Source organism: Triturus cristatus, chromosome 12, assembly GCF_964204655.1.
Source record: "Triturus cristatus chromosome 12, aTriCri1.1, whole genome shotgun sequence".
NCBI lineage: Eukaryota > Metazoa > Chordata > Amphibia > Caudata > Salamandridae > Triturus > Triturus cristatus.
The window spans coordinates 207,570,193-207,590,668 of record NC_140595.1 but is presented as its reverse complement, the minus strand read 5'-3'; the positions used below and the strand labels follow the sequence as shown (position 1 = coordinate 207,590,668).

Below are 20,476 nucleotides of genomic sequence, written 5' to 3'. Positions count from 1 at the left end.
GACTGTGTGAGAAAAATCCCTTGGATTACCCATATACAAGATCAATTGGGGAAGTTGGGACTGGTTGACTGTTTTGATACACCTGGAAACATAGCCAACATCCCGAGAGCCAAGTTGAAAACAGACTTTCTCTCCCATTTGTACCAAGTTAGAGATAGTCAAGAGCTGGTAAAAAAAAGGGTTGTCGAGCACTCGATTCTAGTCCTTGTGACGAGTAGGAATTTTGTTTTTCCATAGGTTGTATACGTACAATGGGAAACTGACAGCCATGGGAGCTTCTCACACAGCAAGTGTGAGTCTACATCTTGGTGAGGCGAAACTGAAAGTCTGCTACTCCCACTTTCATTTTGATCTTTAAATTAGCTCCATTTTACTCTAACCTCTCATTTTTCTCAAATGTGATAAGTGTGGGTGAATCCAACACTGAACAAAAGGATGACATTACGATATGGTGTATATCTGTAAGCATGATACATATGAATCAAGCTGATCACTTCTTATTTGACTTAATGCTCTCAGATTATGGAATCAAACTCCTTCTGAAATTCACAAATTGGAAAAACCTCTTGCTATGATCAACTGGCTTGTTCTCAGTTCCCTTCTCAATCTAGATTTGAAAAGAGCTTTGGTCTCCTTTTGATTTAGAACACTGTAGCTATAATCACCTGCATGTTCGGAATTCCCTTCACAGTCTAGAAAAGAAAAGGACTTTGGATCGCTTTTTAAGTCCATGCGCTCTAGCTGTAATCACCTGGTGTCTCTAAATTCCCTTCACAATCCATATTTTGAAAGAGCTTCGGTACCCTTTTGGGCGCTAGTACTGTATAAATGGGAAATGCCACCGTATGAGTTGTGACTTAGCATGAAAAGTCCATGCCTGGGTCTCCATTTATTTCCCCTTTCTAGTCTTCATATTGACAAGAACCATGACAAATTAACTCACATTTATATTGATATGCTGAACTTGATGAGTGACTAGCATGGATGGGTGAAATTACGTAAGTGGTAATTGCAGTCTGACAGAAGCAGTAGATCGTTATGATCAACTTCACAGAACTTGATGGGATCCAGTGTGCAAGAATGTGCACACATAGTTGTTGGGGTGGCGAGGGAAACTCCTTCAATATTGCCACATGCTACGTGTTGTCTAACATACACTAAAACTATGTGAGAGCTTTCAGCCAATCAGTTAAATTAGGTGTTTCCTCCTCTTAAGTCTTTCAAAGGATCAAATTGTGAGGTGTTGGCTACTCGTTTGAAAGCAGTAGTAAAAGGGACCTCAAAAGTACTAGTACTGGTTGGACAAGGTCAACGGAAGGCCCAAAAGTTTTGTTAGCTGAAGGATGGAGCTGGTCCAGACTTGTCAGTTTCATCTTACCAGATACAGTGCACTCACACATCAGATTTAGTGGTCAGGAATACTTCTGGGCGCAACGCCACACCACTGAAAATGTGACACTACTTCTCTGAGAGGGTTGCACAGAGAAAGCAAGCGGCTCAGCTTTAACAAGAGTTCTACAAATGAGGGAATGTGGATAAGTGATCAAGCGAATGAATAAAGCACAATAAGGTTGGCGAAGGCTAAAAAAAAAAAGATGCAACCTTTAGGTAGGATTTAAAAGTGGCCAGCATGCCGACTAGGAAAAAAGGGCCACAAACTTTAAAGCAACATGTTCAGCTCAGCTGCAGAGCACAGACACTCGAGCCAATACATGCTGCCAAACTATGTCCAATGGGTAATTTTGGAAGAATACCAAATAACATTCCATGTTGGCTGTCGGTTGCTATTGGCTTTCCCAGTATTTGTAGAATTGTGCTGCAAGCATTGGCAAAGCCAACCGCAGCAGGTAACACCTTGGAATGTTATTTTGTATACTTCCAAGATGGCAGGTTCGCTGCAGTGAGATACAACAGAGTGAAAAAGAGCGAGTAGGTATCCGTGAGAGTGAAATACTAAGCATAACTGGGGATGCGGGAGAGGAGAGCGAGAGCAAGAGAGACTGTAAGGAGGAGGGCATGAACTTTCATGCATGTCAAAGCTCAAGTAACAGAAATGATATAGAAATATGTAAAATGAAAAATAGTTGCCAGATTTCATCAATGGATATCGGGGAACTATTCAACCAATCAAAAATCAGTGAAAACTAAATTCTCTAGGTGTGGACAACATCAGAGAGGGAAGCCGTCAAATCCAAATCAGGAGCAGAGATTTGAAATAGACAAGAAATCCATCCAGTCATGAGTTAGGGGCTGTGCAAATGCCCACTTTAAGTACATGATAAATTGCTGGTCAGAAAGCTGTCTGTAGCAAGACCATAAAAATGTCAGACACGTTAGAGTCAGGATGATCACCTGTTGACATGTTTCCAATTGGAATTGACAGCAATGTTCTTCACAAGGCATATGTATGTTCATAAACAGTCCTTCTTCACAGGTAGATCCCTGTACTTAAACAGGGAGAGTGGGTCTGATGGAGGGAACGTCATTAAACAGAGTCTGTACGACTGATCTCTGTTAATGGAATCAATCAAAATACATACAACATTACTTACTAAAACTATGTAGCGAAGACCTGGTTACATCTTGAAGTCTTATGCCACAGCAAAGATTTAATTTATCATTCGATTTCCCATTAGCCCTTGAACCAGAGTTTATGAGTGGGCTGTTCGGATAATGACAGTGAATGGGAAAAAAAAAATCCTTATCTCTTACAAATAGTTCCCTCTAGGATTGTCCAGGTTCTCTTATAAAACAATCTTTGTCTTCTTAAGGAAGAAATCTAGATGCTAATACGTTTGGAGACCTGGTTCTCCAGATTTCATGAAAAGGGTATTTACAAAATAAGTAGACCAGTAAATGTAAAAGGAGGACCCCTCCTGAACCAACATGTTGGGATTACTGTCAATTTCCTCAGATAAAGTGATTTTTGTCAACGATCAATAACAAATTTGAAAGATTTGTATTAAAAGGATGCATGCCGTTCCGATCCTGGTATGTCAACTCTATATGTCACACAGCTTAAAACCGACAATAATATATAAAGTCATTCAGTGCAAAAGTCTTCATACTACATAGCACCACTTAGCATGTGCCCAACTAACACAAAATAAATCTTGGCCAATGACTGATGTAATGTGTTGTAAATTCTTAATTCCTTTTCTGCTTCTTTCAGCACTTTCAATTTATCGTGCATTAATGCTTCCCCAATATTTGACTGTTTTTGTCCCAGGAATTCAATATGAGATGTCGCGGAGAAGTGTCCCAAAAATCAAAGGCCCATAGCCACCGATCAGCACTTGCAAGGTGGAAAAATACGTGCTTCTAATCAATCATTATCATGCAACCCCCCCACAATTCAGCATAAAGTCTGCATACCTTCTCTGGCACACTCTGATGAAGACTGGTAATTTAGGGTATACAGAATTCCACTGTTAGGTAAGCAAACCTGGCATGGCTCGGAAAGGTGAGAAGTCAAGAATACTGTGAAGGAGTCACATTTTCAGTTAATCGTTCCAGAGTGAATTGTGTTGAAAATCCCTCTCTTCTAACTATGCAGCTGATAAACAAACAAGACTAGAAGAGTAAAGAATGGTAAGAAATACAGGAACATAAATTCTTACCTAATGTCAACTCGTACTCATTCTTTATGGCTGACAGAAGAGGTTTGTAGGTCTTGAAGTCCTCGATGAAATACTCAAATACCTCTCTGTAGGGCTAAATCGAAAAAAAAAGTTATCAGGGGCATCCTTCATGTTTTTGCAGAGGATGACAACATGTATTCAGTTTGCTGGGGCGAATTTACACATGGTTAAAGTTGTGACCCGAGCACGTAAAGCCTGGTCTTCTGCTAACCAGGTCCTGCATTATATATGCACCGTGCAAATTAACTCTCATTTGCCTTTTATTCCCAGTGCAAACACAACACATCATGTATGCAGTCAACTTATCACATAAGGCCTGCATGCAAATGGTGACAAGTCTTTTTCTTAAACTGTCCCAAAATAACTTTTAATAAATAATGAACCTACATTTCAAAAGAACTATACTAACTATTCGAAACCTAATGAGATGGGGTAGATTGGGTATGCCCTTGGTAGATCCATGAGCCATGCAGAGATGTAGAGTCCCTCAAAATCTGAATGGAAAAACACATCTATAGGCTGAAACATGTATTTTCAGTCCGAATGAACATAGTTACATATGGTACAACAAACTATTACTGACAGTGCAGAGAATGATATATCCATTTGTAGGCCCATTTACATTACCCTGCAGGAAACATGGGGGTGGAGGTTTGCATGCAAGGACCACCCATCACTTAATGCAGGAGTGGAGTAATGCCGCAGTGCACCATATGACAAAAGGCACTGGTGAGTGGCCTAGTAAGTATCATGTCTATGTCTCACAAGTGGTGCAGTCCAGTGCTCTTGACTCAGTCACTTAAAGAGAATTGACTGGGATGCATGATGCTATGAAACAGCGGCAGCAGCCTTGACTCTCACCAGGTAGCAACCTGCAGCTGTTGTGCACCACAGGATAGAAACATCCCTCAGATGGTGATGGACTTGCACCCCTGCCTTGAGTGCCCAGCTGCAATGGTATCTGGATCCCTGGTGCTGGTTTTTGTTGTCACAGGCAAACACGGATCATGCGTGGGTGCACTGATACAGGCCTGCTTTACGGATTGCGGTCTTGTTGGACCGGGACCCTCATAATGGTGAAAGGCTACTGCCTTTGCCAGGAATTAAGTAGCAGAAGGGCAGTAGTGGCAGCATACCATGTGCAGGCATTTTTATCTGTGTCACTGGAGTGAGGCCTACGGGTTGACTCACGTAAAGTTCTGCTGTTGTGTGCTTAGCTTAACTCACCCTTTGCCTACATTAAGTTAGTATGCAGTGCTGTGCAGCACACATGTGGTTGCACTTGAGTATTGAGTGTTTGTGTGCTTGTGAATGATCCAATACATAGTAGGCTCTGGGTTCCAGTTTGGGAGACCAAGCACTGACTGAAGAACCATGTGAAGGTAGAGGAATCCCCACAGACAGATTTGTGGATTGCTGCACTCCTGAGAGCTGGGTGGGACTCACTGGGGGAAGGAGAGCCAGGTTTTTCATTGCACTTCAAGGGTGCGCTTTCATTCAGTAAGAGGTCCCTGGAATGGGGCCTGGGCACATCTTAGGAAGGATATGGGTCTGATAAGAGATTCTTTAAGAATAGGGCTGGGGCACTGTGGAACCTTTTGATGCACTTATCACTGTGGCTGACATCCAGGTGTGAACATTTATCACTCCCATGGCCCGTGTTGTGGCTCCATCAGATATGAAGTCGCTCCTGTGTGACAGAGTGCTTTCTGGGGGAAGGGCAGGGCAGAGGAGTGGGCACTTCAAAAGGAAGCAGACCCCATCACAAACTTTAAAGACTCAGACACTAAATTGCATTTTGGTCTGGAAGTGGACTATAAGAAGGGAAGCCCAAAGCCCCCAAAATTGTCAACTGTCAAGGAGCCAGTCAGGCTGTGTGTTGAGAAGTAGTACTAGTTCTGGAAAACCTGTGCCTGTGACCAGGACTGGGGGCTACGTTCTGCCAGTCTCCCTGCTGGGTGAGGGACCACCACCCACCGAAAACCAAGACCACCTGTCCCTGGAGAACCAGGGTCTGCCTACTTTCCAAAACTATCTGCCTTGTGAGGAAGAGGAGAGCGCTTGGAGGGAGAGAGGTACAGTGGAGGGAACCAGGGCCTGCCTGCTTTCCATAACTATCTGCCTTGTGACGAAGAGGAGAGCGCTTGGAGGGAGAGAGGTACAGTGGATGGATCCTAGCAAGTGGATCCCCGTAGCGAGGTGTGAGGAGACAGCGGCTGCACCCATCGGGTTGTTACACATGTGCAGATTTCAGTCAGAGACCCCATATACCAGAGCAGGGCCCCATGAAAAACAAGGAATGTTGCCTGGTTCCGCTGCTATCAAGCGTAGTGGATGCCATGATGACCTGTGCTTGCCTGAGCCCCAACTGAGGATCGGAACCCGAGCGAGCATCTCCCACCACCTATGGGAAAGGTCAGAGGAACTTTTGTGTCACCAGAAGAAGCGTCAAGAATGCCCAGCCCCTACCCCTGAAGAGCGATGGTTCTACTCACCATCCCGTCACTGCAGCCCTCCGCGACGTCTGAGAGTGAAACGCTTCTAGAGACCCCAGTAGCCCAAATCCTGCAGGAGCAGGTCGGATTGACCATAGGGCTGGAAGTACTCAGGGGAACTTGTTCTGCCACATAGCTCTTTGGGCGCTATAATACATTTTGACTTTAGGAAGAGTCTGAGCGGGATTCCTGAGACTCGGCTATTAGTAAGGCTTAACATGGATGTTGCCTAAAGTGAAGGGGTAATAACCACTACTGCTATCTAGAGGGTAGTGGGACTGAGGCACCTGCCTAGAGAACACTAGAACCCTGACCACAGGGGGGGCTCTGTTTATTGTTTGTGTATGCTGTATTTCACTTTGTGTTCCTATACACCTTTGTTCATAAAAGTAAGTTTTTTTGGCTGAACAATCAATTGTTGCTGCTACTGAATGTACTTTGTGTTGCGAGCCTGTGTTTACAATCCTGCATTTACCAACCATCCCTCTGCTACAGGAATCAGTGGTTGAGGGGTGTGAGTGGAGAGAGGCGGCAAGCAGGCTGAGGATGGAGAAGCTGGGCCCTGAAGTTACCAGCGATCTGACGCAGAGAGTGGAGGTGGGCGATAATATGGTGGTTCCTCCCTTCGAGTGAGGCACTGATGCTCCAGAGAGAGCAGAGTGGTGACCTTGTTGCCTAGGGTCCTGCTCTATGGTTAGAGAGAAGGAAGGAGTCGCCCTGACAAAGGCAGCAATGCCCTCCGGTGCCCACAACTCCCAGGAGAAGATGCCGGTAAGGGGGAACCCAAAGCTGGGACTGACGATGACCCACCCTGCCCTACTTTGTTCTATTTAGCTACTATGGGCAGTTCTCCATTGAGCAGACTGTGCCACTCTGACACAGTGCCCTTTTATAGAGACACATATCCTGGTTTGGCATGAAGTTCTATAATGCGATGCCTCGTGCGAACTACACATGCTAGAAGAACGCCTTTGCATGTAAGGGAATGATCTCACAGCCGTTTTTTGAGATCTATGCCACTGGATACCCCTCCTCAAAACTTTCATATGCCAATGATCTGCAAGGTCTCTCGGGAGCCAGGAGTGGGAGGCTTGGTTTTGCTGACCACAAGTGTGGAAGCATCACCTGCCATGTGGCTGTGTTCCTTAGCACATGTTGCCTAAAAAGCACCTTCAGAAGAAGGTGTCTAGTTTTATCCAGAGAGCATCTATGGCTAACCCGCCAACGATGTCCAAGTTATCATCGAGCTCTGAGACCTGGTGGCATCCCTTCAGGCTTTCAAAGGCTGAATGTTGAGGACTTGAAGGCTGATCTTGCACGCAAGATGGCAGCCCTTAAGCAAGATTTGGATTCTACTGGCACCAGAGTGCTGAATCCGAAAGTAAAAGGAGAGGCCCTGCAGGAAGAAGATGAAGCATTCCAAGAAAAAATGTTTCCTATTAAACTACAACTGGAACAAGCTGAACTGCGAAGACTTGGAAAATAGATCATAGTGTGAGAATCTGAGGGTCCGAGGCCAGGTTTAGAAATTACAGACTTACATGAATTCCACATGGGCCTCTTCCAGCAGACACTTGCTGACCTGAATCAAGAGATCTCCATTGAACTCGCTCACTAAAAGAGGCACCCTCGCCTAGGGGAATGTTTTCTACCACGAGATGTCTTGGTCAAACTGAGTAGCTTTTAATTAAAAAAGTTAATCCTTATAGCCTCTAAAATGCTGGAGACCATTTATTATAAGGAGAACTCCTGCTCGCTGGACCAAGATATTGTCACCTCCATGCCGGCACAACAGCAACTTTTCAGACCCATCATAAATCAACTCTGAAAGAGAACATTAAGTATTGATGGACTTATCTCTTCGAACTGGCCTTCACACACAAGAGAACAATTATCACTTCATGGATACACAACAGGCCGCAGGCCAACTTGACATACAGAGGAAGGAGCCTGGAGACTCCATGCTGCAACCCCCCCTCCAAGAAGGAGAGGGGAAGAGGTGCCCAACAAAATCCACGAAAACCCTAGATAAAGACAAGAATGGAGGGACGACGAGAGGAGCGATTATTCGAGTGTTACTTGGCGTCTAAGTCTTTCAATAGATTTTCATTGTCAGACTACCTAATAGACCTGCTACTTCCTGTGATTGAACTCTCACTCGTGGCCTGACTGAAAATAGGGTGCTCTCTCACTCGCTGGTGAAAGTGCCTTTGCCCCTGCACTCACCTCTTTATTTATAGCAGTCTTATGGTGAACCCTCATCACTGGCATGCTCAGGCTGTGCCTGACTCTTTGGGATGGAGGAGCTGCATGCTGCTCACTTTTCTTCCTCCTAGCCACCACTGCTTAGGAATTGTGGACTCTCAGATGTGGAGGAAAGCCATCTAGAAGTGGCCAAATTTATGGTGTATAGGTATATGATTCCATACGTCCTGACATACAAGCCATTTAATTTGAGCACCTGCGAGGGCCGGCCTTGTGGTGGGGGAACAGGAGCTTACTCCCTGAGTGTGGCTTAATGGGTCATTTCAGGATGATCCATGACAGAGGGTGCCTCTAATGGGGCCCTCCTGCCTAAAGCACTTTCAGATTTTGGAATTATTTATTAGGCTTTCTATTTGTTTAAAGTTGTATTGATCTATAATACACACACTCGTGTGCATATTGAATCGAAACTCAGGCCACACTTTAATTGTTTCAATACTACGGGGCTGGAAACAGGAGGACACATATTATCTCATTCCCCTGATGCTGGGTCCAATGCAACTTCAGGTCCCACTGCAGAGCCCGCATATGCCAGTGGCCATATGTCACAAGCAGGATGCAAGAGGCCAAGAGGTCCATCATCCTCAGAGTCAGTCTCACCGAAACCCAGGATACTGGCTGAAACATCGGTACCAAAGCCATGAATATTGTGTACTTGCCATTCGGAAGGATATGCCCCAAACTGCACTGTCCCCAAAACAGTAGTAGTAAATAGCTTTATTGTTTAGGTAATTAAAACTGTAACAATGTTACATTTAAAGATTCATGAAATACGTTATTTGAGTTGTAGCTACTCATGACGTAAGCGAAATCAATCAGTCTCTATATAAAAAATCGCGTAGTACCCTCGTAAGTTTTAACAGATAAAATTCTTTCATTTATAATAAAAATCCTCGTTCTTGCTGGACTGTGATTTTAAGAGCCTGTTCATGAAACTTGAGGTATTTTAGCAGTTTCTAGTTCAATTGAGGGTCTGACGGGTCAAGACCTTGTGTAATAGCTGCTCTGCATGTCTTGATTCCTCTGGTTATAAATCTTTTTTAATAAAGTGAAGTGTGCTGTGTGTAAAAAGGGGCATATACAAATTAGGTGAATAAAATTCTCTTTTTTTACTGCCACAGAGTCTGCATACAGTGGATTCATTTTGCTTCCGGCTGGGTGGGTACGCTGTTGATGGTAGTTGGCCAAAAATGTGCCATTAAATGTTTCTTTAGGTATGCTGGGAATGTAAGACTTGGTTTGGTACCAGTTTTAAGTTCTTGTAATTTTTCATCACCATCCAGGCGTGTGATCTGTAGCCAAAAGTGTTTTTATCTAACAACAGGGATTGAAATTTTGCGGCTTTATTTAGAATGGGTTTAAAAGTTGTAAAAGATAAGTTGTTATTCCACAGCTCGACTGTGCTAGTGGATACTAAAGCCTTAGAGAGTTATTGATTATGTGTAGATTTTTTGTCATTTACAAATTCTGACCACAGAGATTTGTTAAGTGGGGAATATTCAGAATTGTGTTTTATATTGTACCAACATTTTATTTATTGTGGTGTAAATTTTTCCTACTGTTTCATTTATTAGCCCAAATTCGAAGCGCCCCAGCGCTAGTGACACGTTCTACGACAGTCGAAAAACAAGCTTATATATTGTGGCCTGTAGCTTTTTCAGAAGTGCAGAGTCTTTTCCGTGAAGGACGGTGGTAGTGTAGGCTATCGTTGGAAGCGTTTTTGCAGCTATTACAGATAACAGATGGACCCTCCAATTTTTTGCTCAATCTGCTGAAAGCGAATGCTAGTGCATTGGCTCTTTTTGACATGTAGTTCTTCTGTTTATTTATTTATGCAATTTATAAAGCGCACAAATACCCATGGGTGTCTCGGCGCTGTTAGTAATGATTGAGTCTGCTGTCAATGTAAGCTCCCAAATACTTGTAGCTAGTTACTTCTTCAAGAAGCTTTTCGTCTAACCAGATTTTCTGGAGAGGGCTTGGGCGGTTGCTGATAAGCATGGTTTTTGTTTTTGATATGTTATTTTTGAATAGTGGTGACATCCTCATGCATTTCAGCTTTTGACCTCCGGAGGCCAACTTGGGTTAGACTCATTAGTACCACGTTGTCTTCATATGAAAGCTGGGATAAGGTTAGCTTACCCAAGCGTGGTGGGTGGGAGTTGGTCTGATCAAGCCATGATGTCAGATCAAACATGAACATGTTGAAGAGGTGTGGGGCCAGCACACACCTCTGCTTCTGCCCAATGTTGCTCCTGAACATTTGAGTTCATTACATTCACTGACCTGTTCAAGCAGTTTAGTTTTTCCTAGAAGGTAATTGAGTTGGTTTGCTTTGCACTGGACTGTAGTTTTGTACAGAATATCTCGATCCCGTTTCTTTTTTCTTCCCATAACTTTTTTTTGTATTCCATCCTCAGGCAAAGTACATTTTCCCATCTGATGTGATCAGTGTTGGTTGAGCTTAGTTTCCTGAATGCTTTTATTAATTTTCTTTTCAGTCCTTGTGTTTTATGTGATGTTATGTTACGGACTTACTTGACACATGCCAATGGTCGCCTGGCATTAGTGATGTTAGATTTATTGGGAATTCTGTCCAGTTGTCAATTAAGTTGGTTCTCTCATTCCATCTGGCCATTGCTAGTCCCTTTACTATGCTGGGCAGATCCTAAAGTGTATCATTTGTCCACTTCAATCTCTTTAAATTGATCAAATTTACGCTCCCAACCATTGGGGCGATTCTGTGCTTTGGAGGGCTTAAACTAAAATGTATATGTTGATGGGAGTGATCGCTCAGGGTGGTAAATTCAATTGAGAAACTGTGATAAGAATGGCAATAATGATAGTGAGACAACTGTGAAGTCTAATAAGAATTGAACATTAGCTCCATGATGGGTGAACTTTGGGGAAGTGTCTTCATTCGTTTATCACTCTCATTCCCAGATACTCTAGGGCTGTTACCACCGACTGGCCAGTGTGGTCTGGGCGGGTTGATAATAGTTGGTACTGCAGTTGCACATTCCGGTGTATGTTGTCTGTTGATAGTTTTTTGTACTCCTCTGGTGTGTAGATTAAGTTAGAGTTAAACTCTCCTGTCAGAATTACATTCCAGGATGGGTACGTGGGTCTTATGTCTGGAAATTGTTGTGATAATTTAGGAGCTGAGTTCCTTTTTAGGTCTCGCCTGACCCAGCGCATGCGCTGGTCTGGCGAGACTTATTGAGAGGGCTCCAAAAAGTGCTACCAGGCCAGCCTAGAGTTACAGTGCATGTGCGCGGGCGCGCGCCGCGCTTTACCGCGATTACTTTCACTTTCGCTTTGATGTTTGATCGCGATCACTTTCACGGCCGCATGGCTGCTTGGCATAGCCAATAGGTCTCGCTTTTGGGACCTTATAAGTATTTAGTTATGCAACTGTTGCATGGCTAAACGCATAAGGTCCCAAAGGCGAGACCTATTGGCTATGCCAATGCTTGTTTTTCCTGACTTTTGGGTGAACGTATGCATTAATCATCAGAAATGGGTTTGATTCGTAGGTACTCCGGTGAGTGAATTAGTTGCAGTCCAGGGTCAGGGCTTTTAACCTGTTTTGATTTGATTCAAAGCCGTGAACACATAAACTGATAATCCCGCTTTAGGATGGTCTTATCACTTGTTTCTTTCTGCACCGATACTGTAATGGATGAAGCCACCGAGAGGGTAAGTGGTCCAGTGCCCATGTCTATTGAAGGACTATTATGTCATACTTATCCCAGTTCAGGGGTGGCATGCCATCTTCTAGTAATTGTTTTGCTCCTGCTATATTCCATGAGAGCAGATGTAAATTGTGATGTAAATTGTGTCTATCAGACTTACTTGCTGAGTGCCCCCCTGGTCAAACTCTCTTGTGCGCATTTAGGGTAACTGGAAGCCAACTCCATTGCCTTTAGCAAATGTCTGTATTCCAATTCTGGTTGTTGCTCCTTATTGATGTATTTAATCTTCTTGCTTAGGCATGTTGCAGCACCAAATACACCGCAGTATTTTCTGAAGTTTGTTTTGACAACCGCTTTGGATTATGAAGAGGTTTTGAAATCAAGGATCAGGGGTAACATGATGTAGTATGTTTAGGTAGTTTTATACCCCATGCTTCAAATTGTTGTGTAAAGTTCAAGATGTGGAGTGCTGTTTCTTCCATTTGCCATGTAGTGAAGGTTTGTTCCATTCATTTTGGGTCTCCTGCTGGAATGAACTTTACTGAAAGACTGTTAGACCTGTCAGCCCTTTGGGTGATCCCTCCTCATCATTATTTATTTTGTCCCACTTTTGCCTCAAACTTTGTTTGAATTTTTCCTTTTTGGGAACCACCAGACTTTTTCGTGTTGCTACAGATTCAGGGAGCCATTTTAGCTACCCCTGAAACTTCTGTCTGAGGGCCTGAAGCACAAAATGGTGGCCACCTGTGACATCACCAGCATCCACTGGAACCTACCAGCACCTTCCAGAACATTCCAGAACTCTGTGACAGTTGGAGGCGGTTTAGAATGTTGGGAGGTTAAGACAGAGTGTTGGCAGTTGGAGCTGGCAGTTGGCACCTGACTGGTGAAGAGAGAGGAGCACAACAGTGAAGGAGGAAGGAGTGAAGCAGCAGGGGTGGAAACTTGTGCCTGGAGTGGGGTCCATAAACCCACCCTTGATACTTGTCCCTACTGATGGATCCCAGCCTGTAGCCCTGTGTGGGAAGAAGCCAGAAAAACTCATCCTAAGGACCTGGACAGCAGGAACAGGCCTTAAAAACAGAAAGCAGCAAGATCCTGACCTGAAAACTGGTTTCCCTGGAGCCCGGCGTCGAGTAGCCTGAGACCTGGAGCCCGAGGTGGAGAAGCGGCGCTGACTGAGGTAGCAGACGTCGTACGCCTGAGGTCGTGAGAGGGCGCCGACGGAGGTCGTGAGGAATACCAGAGGTCGAGGAGGAAGTGAACCGAGGTCGAGCGAGCGGCGTCATCGGAGGAGTGAAGTCCGCCCTCCGGAGTCGTCGGAGACCGAGGTAGAGGAGCACCGGAGGTCGGGAGTGAGGATCGCACTCCGGAGTCGCCCGGAACCTGAGAGGAGGAGCACCGGAGGTCGGGGGTGAGGATCGCACCCCGGAGTCGCCGGAAGTTGACATCGAGGCCAGGCCGGCCGACGTCATCGGAGCCGAGAGCGCCATCGGACCGGAGCCGCCCGAAGTCGACATCGAGTAAGAGACTGCCGACGCCGTCGAATCGGAGGTCGAGATCGAACCGAGGCCACCGACATCGGACCGGAACCGCCTACCGGCGTCGTCAAAGAACTGACATTGTGCCGAGGCCGCCGAGACCGAACCGGAACCGCCTCACGGCGTCGACACGACTCCAGCGGCGTCGGAACATCAGAAAAAGGGCAGTAAGTGGAGTAGAGGGCGCCTAAGGCCCTGTGGAGACCTGAGAGACTGCTCTAAGGGGCTAGGGAGGTGCTGAAACCAACCTGACTGTGCCAGGGGTGAACTGGGACTAACCTAGAGAGGTTGTGTGGAGAGAGAAAGCCAGGGCACTGGTATTCCCCCCTTGATCTACCTCAGTTTAGGCCTCAGCCTTGTCCCAGCCAGGGAGTAGCCCCCCTCAAGCCTTCCACAACCCTACAAGCTGTGCCTGGGCCAAATCAGCACTTAGAAATTGAAGTCATCTGATTACATGAGTGTTGCTGTATACTTTTAATAATTTATTGGGGGGCACTGTATTTATTGAGTTTTTACCTATTTATTGCTTCACTATATTTATAGGTCCACAGGACTTGATGGTGTACAATATTTATTGGTCCAGTATTTATTGCCTCAAAATATTTAATTGCCTGTATTACCTGCACTGATATTTATGTCCCTTGTATTTATGATCATCCCTATTTATTGAATTTTCAGATAATATTTATTTGACCTGCTCTATTTAAAATGTGTATATTGTGATTGACCTATTTATTTTCCCAATCAGCAACTAAGAGAAAAAGATAAAGAAACATATTTTCATAATTTTTACGGTGTAGAGTCGTTTTTGGAACGGATGCACGCATGGTTATTGTATGGGTATATTGTACGCTTAGCACGGTGCCTGATTCCTGACCACTCGAGCCAAGCTACCACAGTGTGTTCGGGGAGTCCACCACCACCCTGCGGAGTGGGAGTGGGCTGTTTCCAACATAAATTGGTGTTCAGCGGTGGGATCGAGCTGTGCCTACATATACTCAACAATAACTGTGGGTAGTCCATAGGCCTACACCGGGAGTTTTCTCAAAGCGGCCTTCCTAATTGTGGGATTTTGTTTTTTCCAAATTTACTCTGGTGGTGGGAGGAGGTATTATTAAAGGTACCCCCCTGCATTGTTACTGCACAAAACCTGTCCTCTAACCTGAGTGGGCAAGATGGAGTTTGTACTGGAAGACTTAGAAACGTACACTGTGGCCCAACTCAGGGAGTTTTGCCAGCGGGAGGGGGTGTACTGCCCCCCAGGAGCAAAGAAGGGTGCACTCCAAACCAGCTTAAGGGCTTGGGGGGAGGCACGCCGAGAAAGCAAGGCTGAGGAGGAAGACAGGGATGGAGAGCCTGACCCCGAGGGGGCTGAGATGTACCAACCTGAGGTGGGGAACCTGTCAGCAGGGCCCAGGACACTTTCTAGGAAGGGCAGCACTGTCTCTAGTGGGGGCTTATCCGAAGTGGAGTTAGCAGATCGGAGGGAGAAAAGACAGCTCACATGGGACTTAGCAAAGCTGGAGAAGGAGAAGGAGGAACAGAGGATGGCTCATGAGACGGAGAAACAGAAGATGGCTCATGAGATAAGACTGAAAGAGATAGAGCTTCAGATCCTAAGAATTGGGGCACCAACTGTTCCTAATGGTGGCAGCAAAGACCAAGAAATCACCAGGGAATCCAAACCTTACCTGCCAAAGGACATAGTAGCTAGCTATGGGGCGGGTGACGACATCGCCAAGTGGCTAGCAGCCTATGAGGTCTCGTTGAGGGCCCATGGGGTTCCAGTGAAGTATTGGGGAGGAGGATTGTATAAGTACATGCCTCCCGCTGGTAGGGATGCTTTATTGGCCCTCGAAGAGGATGAGCAGACCCACTACCCCACCATGAAACTGGCGCTCATCAGAAAGTTTGGACTAACACCTGAAAAGTACAGACAGAAGTTCAGGGGTAGTCACAAACTGGGCACACAGAATTGGGTGGACTTCCTGGACTATGCAAAGAAGGCAATGGAAGGTTGGATTCAGGGCAGTGAAGTGAGGAACTACGAGGGGTTGTTTGACCTAGTACTGAAGGAACACCTGCTCGAGAAATGTTTCCCTGAACTGCGGCAACACCTGGTGGATAGCAAGCTGACCAGTCCCCGGAAGCTTGCTGAGGAGGCGGACATTTGGGCTAGTACCCGGGTGTCCACAAGGGGGACTGGAGGGGATACTCAAAAGGCCGGACAGGGCGCCCCCCAGAAGAAAGAGGGAGGGGAAAAGAAAAAGGAGTTCTCCAAAGGCCCCCAAAATAACTTCCAAGGGAAGGGAACAGGATTCACCTCTAAGGCTAACCCACCCAGAAACCCTAATCCTGGCCAGAGTCAGCAGCCAAGGGTTGTCCATTGCTACGAGTGCGGTGGCGTTGGACACTATAAAGGAGACCCGAAGTGTCAGAAACGATCACCCCCTCCCACGGGAGGAAAGACCCCCGGAGTAGCTAGTGTAGTGCTCGGGGAGGAGATGCCCTTAACTAAGGGAAGGGAGTGGGCGGGTGTCACTTTAGTGTCCCTGGGAGAACGGGAGATGGTTCCCAAGATCCAGGTGCCCGCAAATACCGCAAAGTATGGGCAGTGGATCACCATCAACGGCCAAAGAGGGGAGGCTCTGAGAGACACAGGAGCCAGTATGACTATGGTGCGTAGCCAGCTGGTGTCTCCAGAGCAGGTAATTCCCGATGTACTCCACCCAGCCGCGATGGCTGACGGCAGAACAGGCCACTATCCCGTGGCCGAGGTTCCCTTTGAATGGGGGGGGGTTGCAGGTTCACTTCGAGTTGCCGTAAGCCCTGCCGTGCCAGTCGATTGTCTGCTGGGAAATGACATGGAGCACAACGCTTGGAAGGAGGTGGAATACCGGACTCACACCGAGATGCTGGGTACACCTGACTGGGCCTGTGTTAGCACAAGGTCCGCGACTACCCGAAGAGGGAGTTCATTCCGGCTGGAGCCTGGAACAAAGGCCCAGCCAGCTGCCAGTCAAGGGAAGAACCGAGGACAGGAGGAGCCTGCCTCGGCGTCTCCACCCCGTAGGACGGATAGGCCACCGGAGGTGGTGGACCAGGAGTCTGCGGAGGGGGACGTTACCAACCTGGAGGACCTACCCATCCCGGCCGAGTGGCACGTGGAGGGAGGCCCGTCCAGGGAGGAATTCTGCCAGGGGCAGAGGGAATGCCCTACCCTTGAGGGGCTGAGGCGACAGGCCGAAGCCCAGGCAGCAGGGAACGTTGAAGGGAACTACAGTGTTTACTGGGAGGATGGCCTCCTCTACAGTGAACCCAAGGCACCCCTACATGGATCGTCACGAGCCTTGGTAGTCCCTCAACGTTATCGAGCCTTCCTTCTGGAGTTGGCTCACGAGATACCATTGGCAGGACACCTGGGGCAAGACAAGACCTTCGCCCGTCTTGTCCCACACTTTTATTGGCCTCAGATGAAAGTGTCGTCCGATACCTACTGCCGGACATGTGTGTCTTGCCAAGCCAGTGGGAAAACAGGGGTGAAGCTGAAAGCTCCCCTGGAACCACTTCCTGTCGTTAGCACCCCCTTTGAAAGGGTGGGCATCGACATTGTGGGTCCATTAGATCCACCAACTACAGCTGGTCACAGGTTTATCCTGGTTCTGGTGGATCATGCCACACGGTACCCAGAGGCAATACCTCTGAGGACCATAACAGCACCTGTTGTGGCTAGGGCCCTGATGGGAATCTTTACCCGAGTGGGTTTTCCCAAGGAAGTTGTGTCCGACAGGGGGACCAACTTCATGTCAGCATATATGCGGGCAATGTGGAAGGAGTGTGGAGTGACCTACCGGTTCACAACTCCTTACCACCCCCAGACCAATGGTCTGGTGGAAAGGTTTAACAAAACCTTAAAAGGCATGATCAGAAGTCTGCCTGAAAGCCTGCGGAGGAAATGGGACGTCCTCCTACCCTGTTTACTCTTTTCATACAGGGAAGTGCCACAGAAGGGAGTGGGCTTCAGCCCCTTCGAGCTTCTGTATGGGCACCCTGTACGTGGACCTCTTAACCTGGTGAGAGACGGATGGGAAAGAACTCCCAGAAAGCTCCCCCAGGATGTGGTGAGCTACATGCTGGCCTTCCGGAGCCAAATGGCTAAGTTGTGGAAGCAAGCTTCTGACAACTTGGAAGCCAGCCAAGCAGTGATGAAGGCGTGGTATGACCACAATGCTCACCCGGTGGAGTTGGAGCCTGGCCAGAAGGTGTGGGTGATCGAACCCGGAGAGCTTAGCGCCCTCCAGGATCGCTGGTCAGGACCCTTTGAGGTGTTGGAGAAGAAGGGTAAGGCTACCTACTTGGTGGACCTGAAGACCCCTCGTCAGCCCCTGCGGGTGCTGCATGCCAACCGCCTCAAACCCCACCACGAGAGGCCCGAAGTCATCTTGATGATGGTGACTGACGGAGGAGAGGACGTGGAAAGCGAGCCTCTCCCTGATCTGTTTGCGTCTCAAGAAAAGGATGGGTCGGTGGAGGGAGTGATTCTCTCCCCATCTCTAACTCCTGAACAGCAGGAGGACTGTCGCCAGGTCCTGGGGCAGTACTCTTCGTTGTTCTCCCTTGTCCCGGGTAGGACTCACCTGTGCGTCCATGACGTGGACACAGGAGACAGCCCACCTGTGAAGTCCAAGATCTACCGGATGTCAGACAAGGTGAAGGCCAGCATTCATAGTGAGGTCACTAAGATGCTGGAGCTAGGAGTGATTGAACCTTCTAGCAGCCCCTGGTCCAGTCCGGTGGTGTTAGTACCAAAAGCTGCACCACCGGGTGCCCAACCAGAACTGAGGTTCTGTGTGGACTACCGGGGACTGAATTCAGTGACAAAAACTGATGCTCATCCGATCCCTAGGGCGGATGAATTAATTGACCGGCTGGGAGCTGCCCAATATCTAAGTACCTTTGACCTTACTTCGGGGTACTGGCAGATCTCTTTGACTGATGGAGCAAGGGAAAGGTCAGCCTTCTCCACGCCCAATGGCCACTACCAGTTCTGTGTGATGCCCTTTGGGCTCAAGAACGCACCTGCCACGTTTCAGCGCCTGGTAAACCAGATCCTCACCGGGATGGAGAGTTTCTCTGCTGCTTATCTGGATGACATAGCCGTCTTCAGTAACAGCTGGGAGGATCACTTGCGTCACCTGCAAGCTGTTCTCCAGGCCCTGAGACAAGCTGGATTGACGATCAAGGCCAGCAAGTGCCAGATCGGGCAGGGGTCGGTAGTGTACCTTGGACACTTGGTGGGTAGGGGAACGGTGCAACCCCTCCAGGCGAAGATCGAGGCCATCATGGCCTGGGAACCCCCCAAGACACAGACTGAGGTCCGAGCATTTTTGGGCCTCACGGGATATTACCGCCGCTTCGTGAAGGGGTACGGTACCATCGTAGCCCCCCTCACGGAGCTCACGTCCAAGAAACAACCTCGACGGGTAGTCTGGACGGAGGCTTGTCAGCAAGCCTTTGAGAAATTGAAGAAAGCCATGTGCGAGGCCCCGGTCTTAAGGGCCCCAGACTTTTCCAAGAAGTTCATTGTCCAGACAGATGCATCAGAACATGGCATTGGGGCAGTGTTATCGCAACTCAACGAAGAGGGTCTGGATCAACCCGTGGTCTTCCTATCCCGGAGACTACTTCCCAGGGAACAGAAGTGGAGTGCAATAGAGTGTGAAGCCTTTGCAGTGGTATGGGCTCTGAAGAAGTTGCGGCCATACCTGTTTGGCTCGCACTTCCTGGTTCAGACCGACCACAGACCCCTTCGTTGGCTGATGCAAATGAAGGGGGAGAATCCCAAGTTGTTGAGGTGGTCTATTTCCCTACAGGGAATGGACTTTCAGGTGGAACATCGGCCTGGAGTGGACCACGCCAATGCAGACGGTCTCTCAAGGTATTTCCGCCTTAGTGATGAGAACTCCCAAGGGGTTGGGTAGCTCTCCCCACTTTCAGCTGGGGGGGACGCGTGTTAGACCTGTCAGCCCTTTGGGTGATCCCTCCTCATCATTATTTATTTTGTCCCACTTTTGCCTCAAACCCTGTTTGAATTTTTCCTTTTTGGGAACCACCAGACTTTTTCGTGTTGCTACAGATTCAGGGAGCCATTTTAGCTACCCCTGAAACTTCTGTCTGAGGGCCTGAAGCACAAAATGGTGGCCACCTGTGACATCACCAGCATCCACTGGAACCTACCAGCACCTTCCAGAACATTCCAGAACTCTGTGACAGTTGGAGGCGGTTTAGAATGTTGGGAGGTTAAGACAGAGTGTTGGCAGTTGGAGCTGGCAGTTGGCACCTGACTGGTGAAGAGAGAGGAGCACAACAGTGAAGGAGGAAGGAGTGAAGCAGCAGGGGTGGAAACTTGTGCCTGGAGTGGGGTCCATAAACCCACCCTTGATACTTGTCCCTACTGATGGATCCCAGCCTGTAGCCCTGTGTGGGAAGAAGCCAGAAAAACTCATCCTAAGGACCTGGACAGCAGGAACAGGCCTTAGAAACAGAAAGCAGCAAGATCCTGACCTGAAAACTGGTTTCCCTGGAGCCCGGCGTCGAGTAGCCTGAGACCTGGAGCCCGAGGTGGAGAAGCGGCGCTGACTGAGGTAGCAGACGTCGTACCCGGAGCCGCCTGAGGTCGTGAGAGGGCGCCGACGGAGGTCGTGAGGAATACCAGAGGTCGAGGAGGAAGTGAACCGAGGTCGAGCGAGCGGCGTCATCGGAGGAGTGAAGTCCGCCCTCCGGAGTCGTCGGAGACCGAGGTAGAGGAGCACCGGAGGTCGGGAGTGAGGATCGCACTC

General features: G+C 47.7%; 1 protein-coding gene across 1 annotated transcript in view; it reads right to left on the bottom strand.

Annotated features, from left to right (window-relative positions):
* The window catches only part of TSNAXIP1 (translin associated factor X interacting protein 1), a 362,126-nt gene that overhangs the window by 175,872 nt on the left and 165,778 nt on the right, over window positions 1–20,476 (bottom strand). Inside the window, exon 5 of the mRNA XM_085637810.1 lies at window positions 3,621–3,714. Coding sequence (XP_085493936.1) covers window positions 3,621–3,714 — 94 coding nt within the window. The remainder of the gene's footprint in view (window positions 1–3,620; window positions 3,715–20,476) is intronic.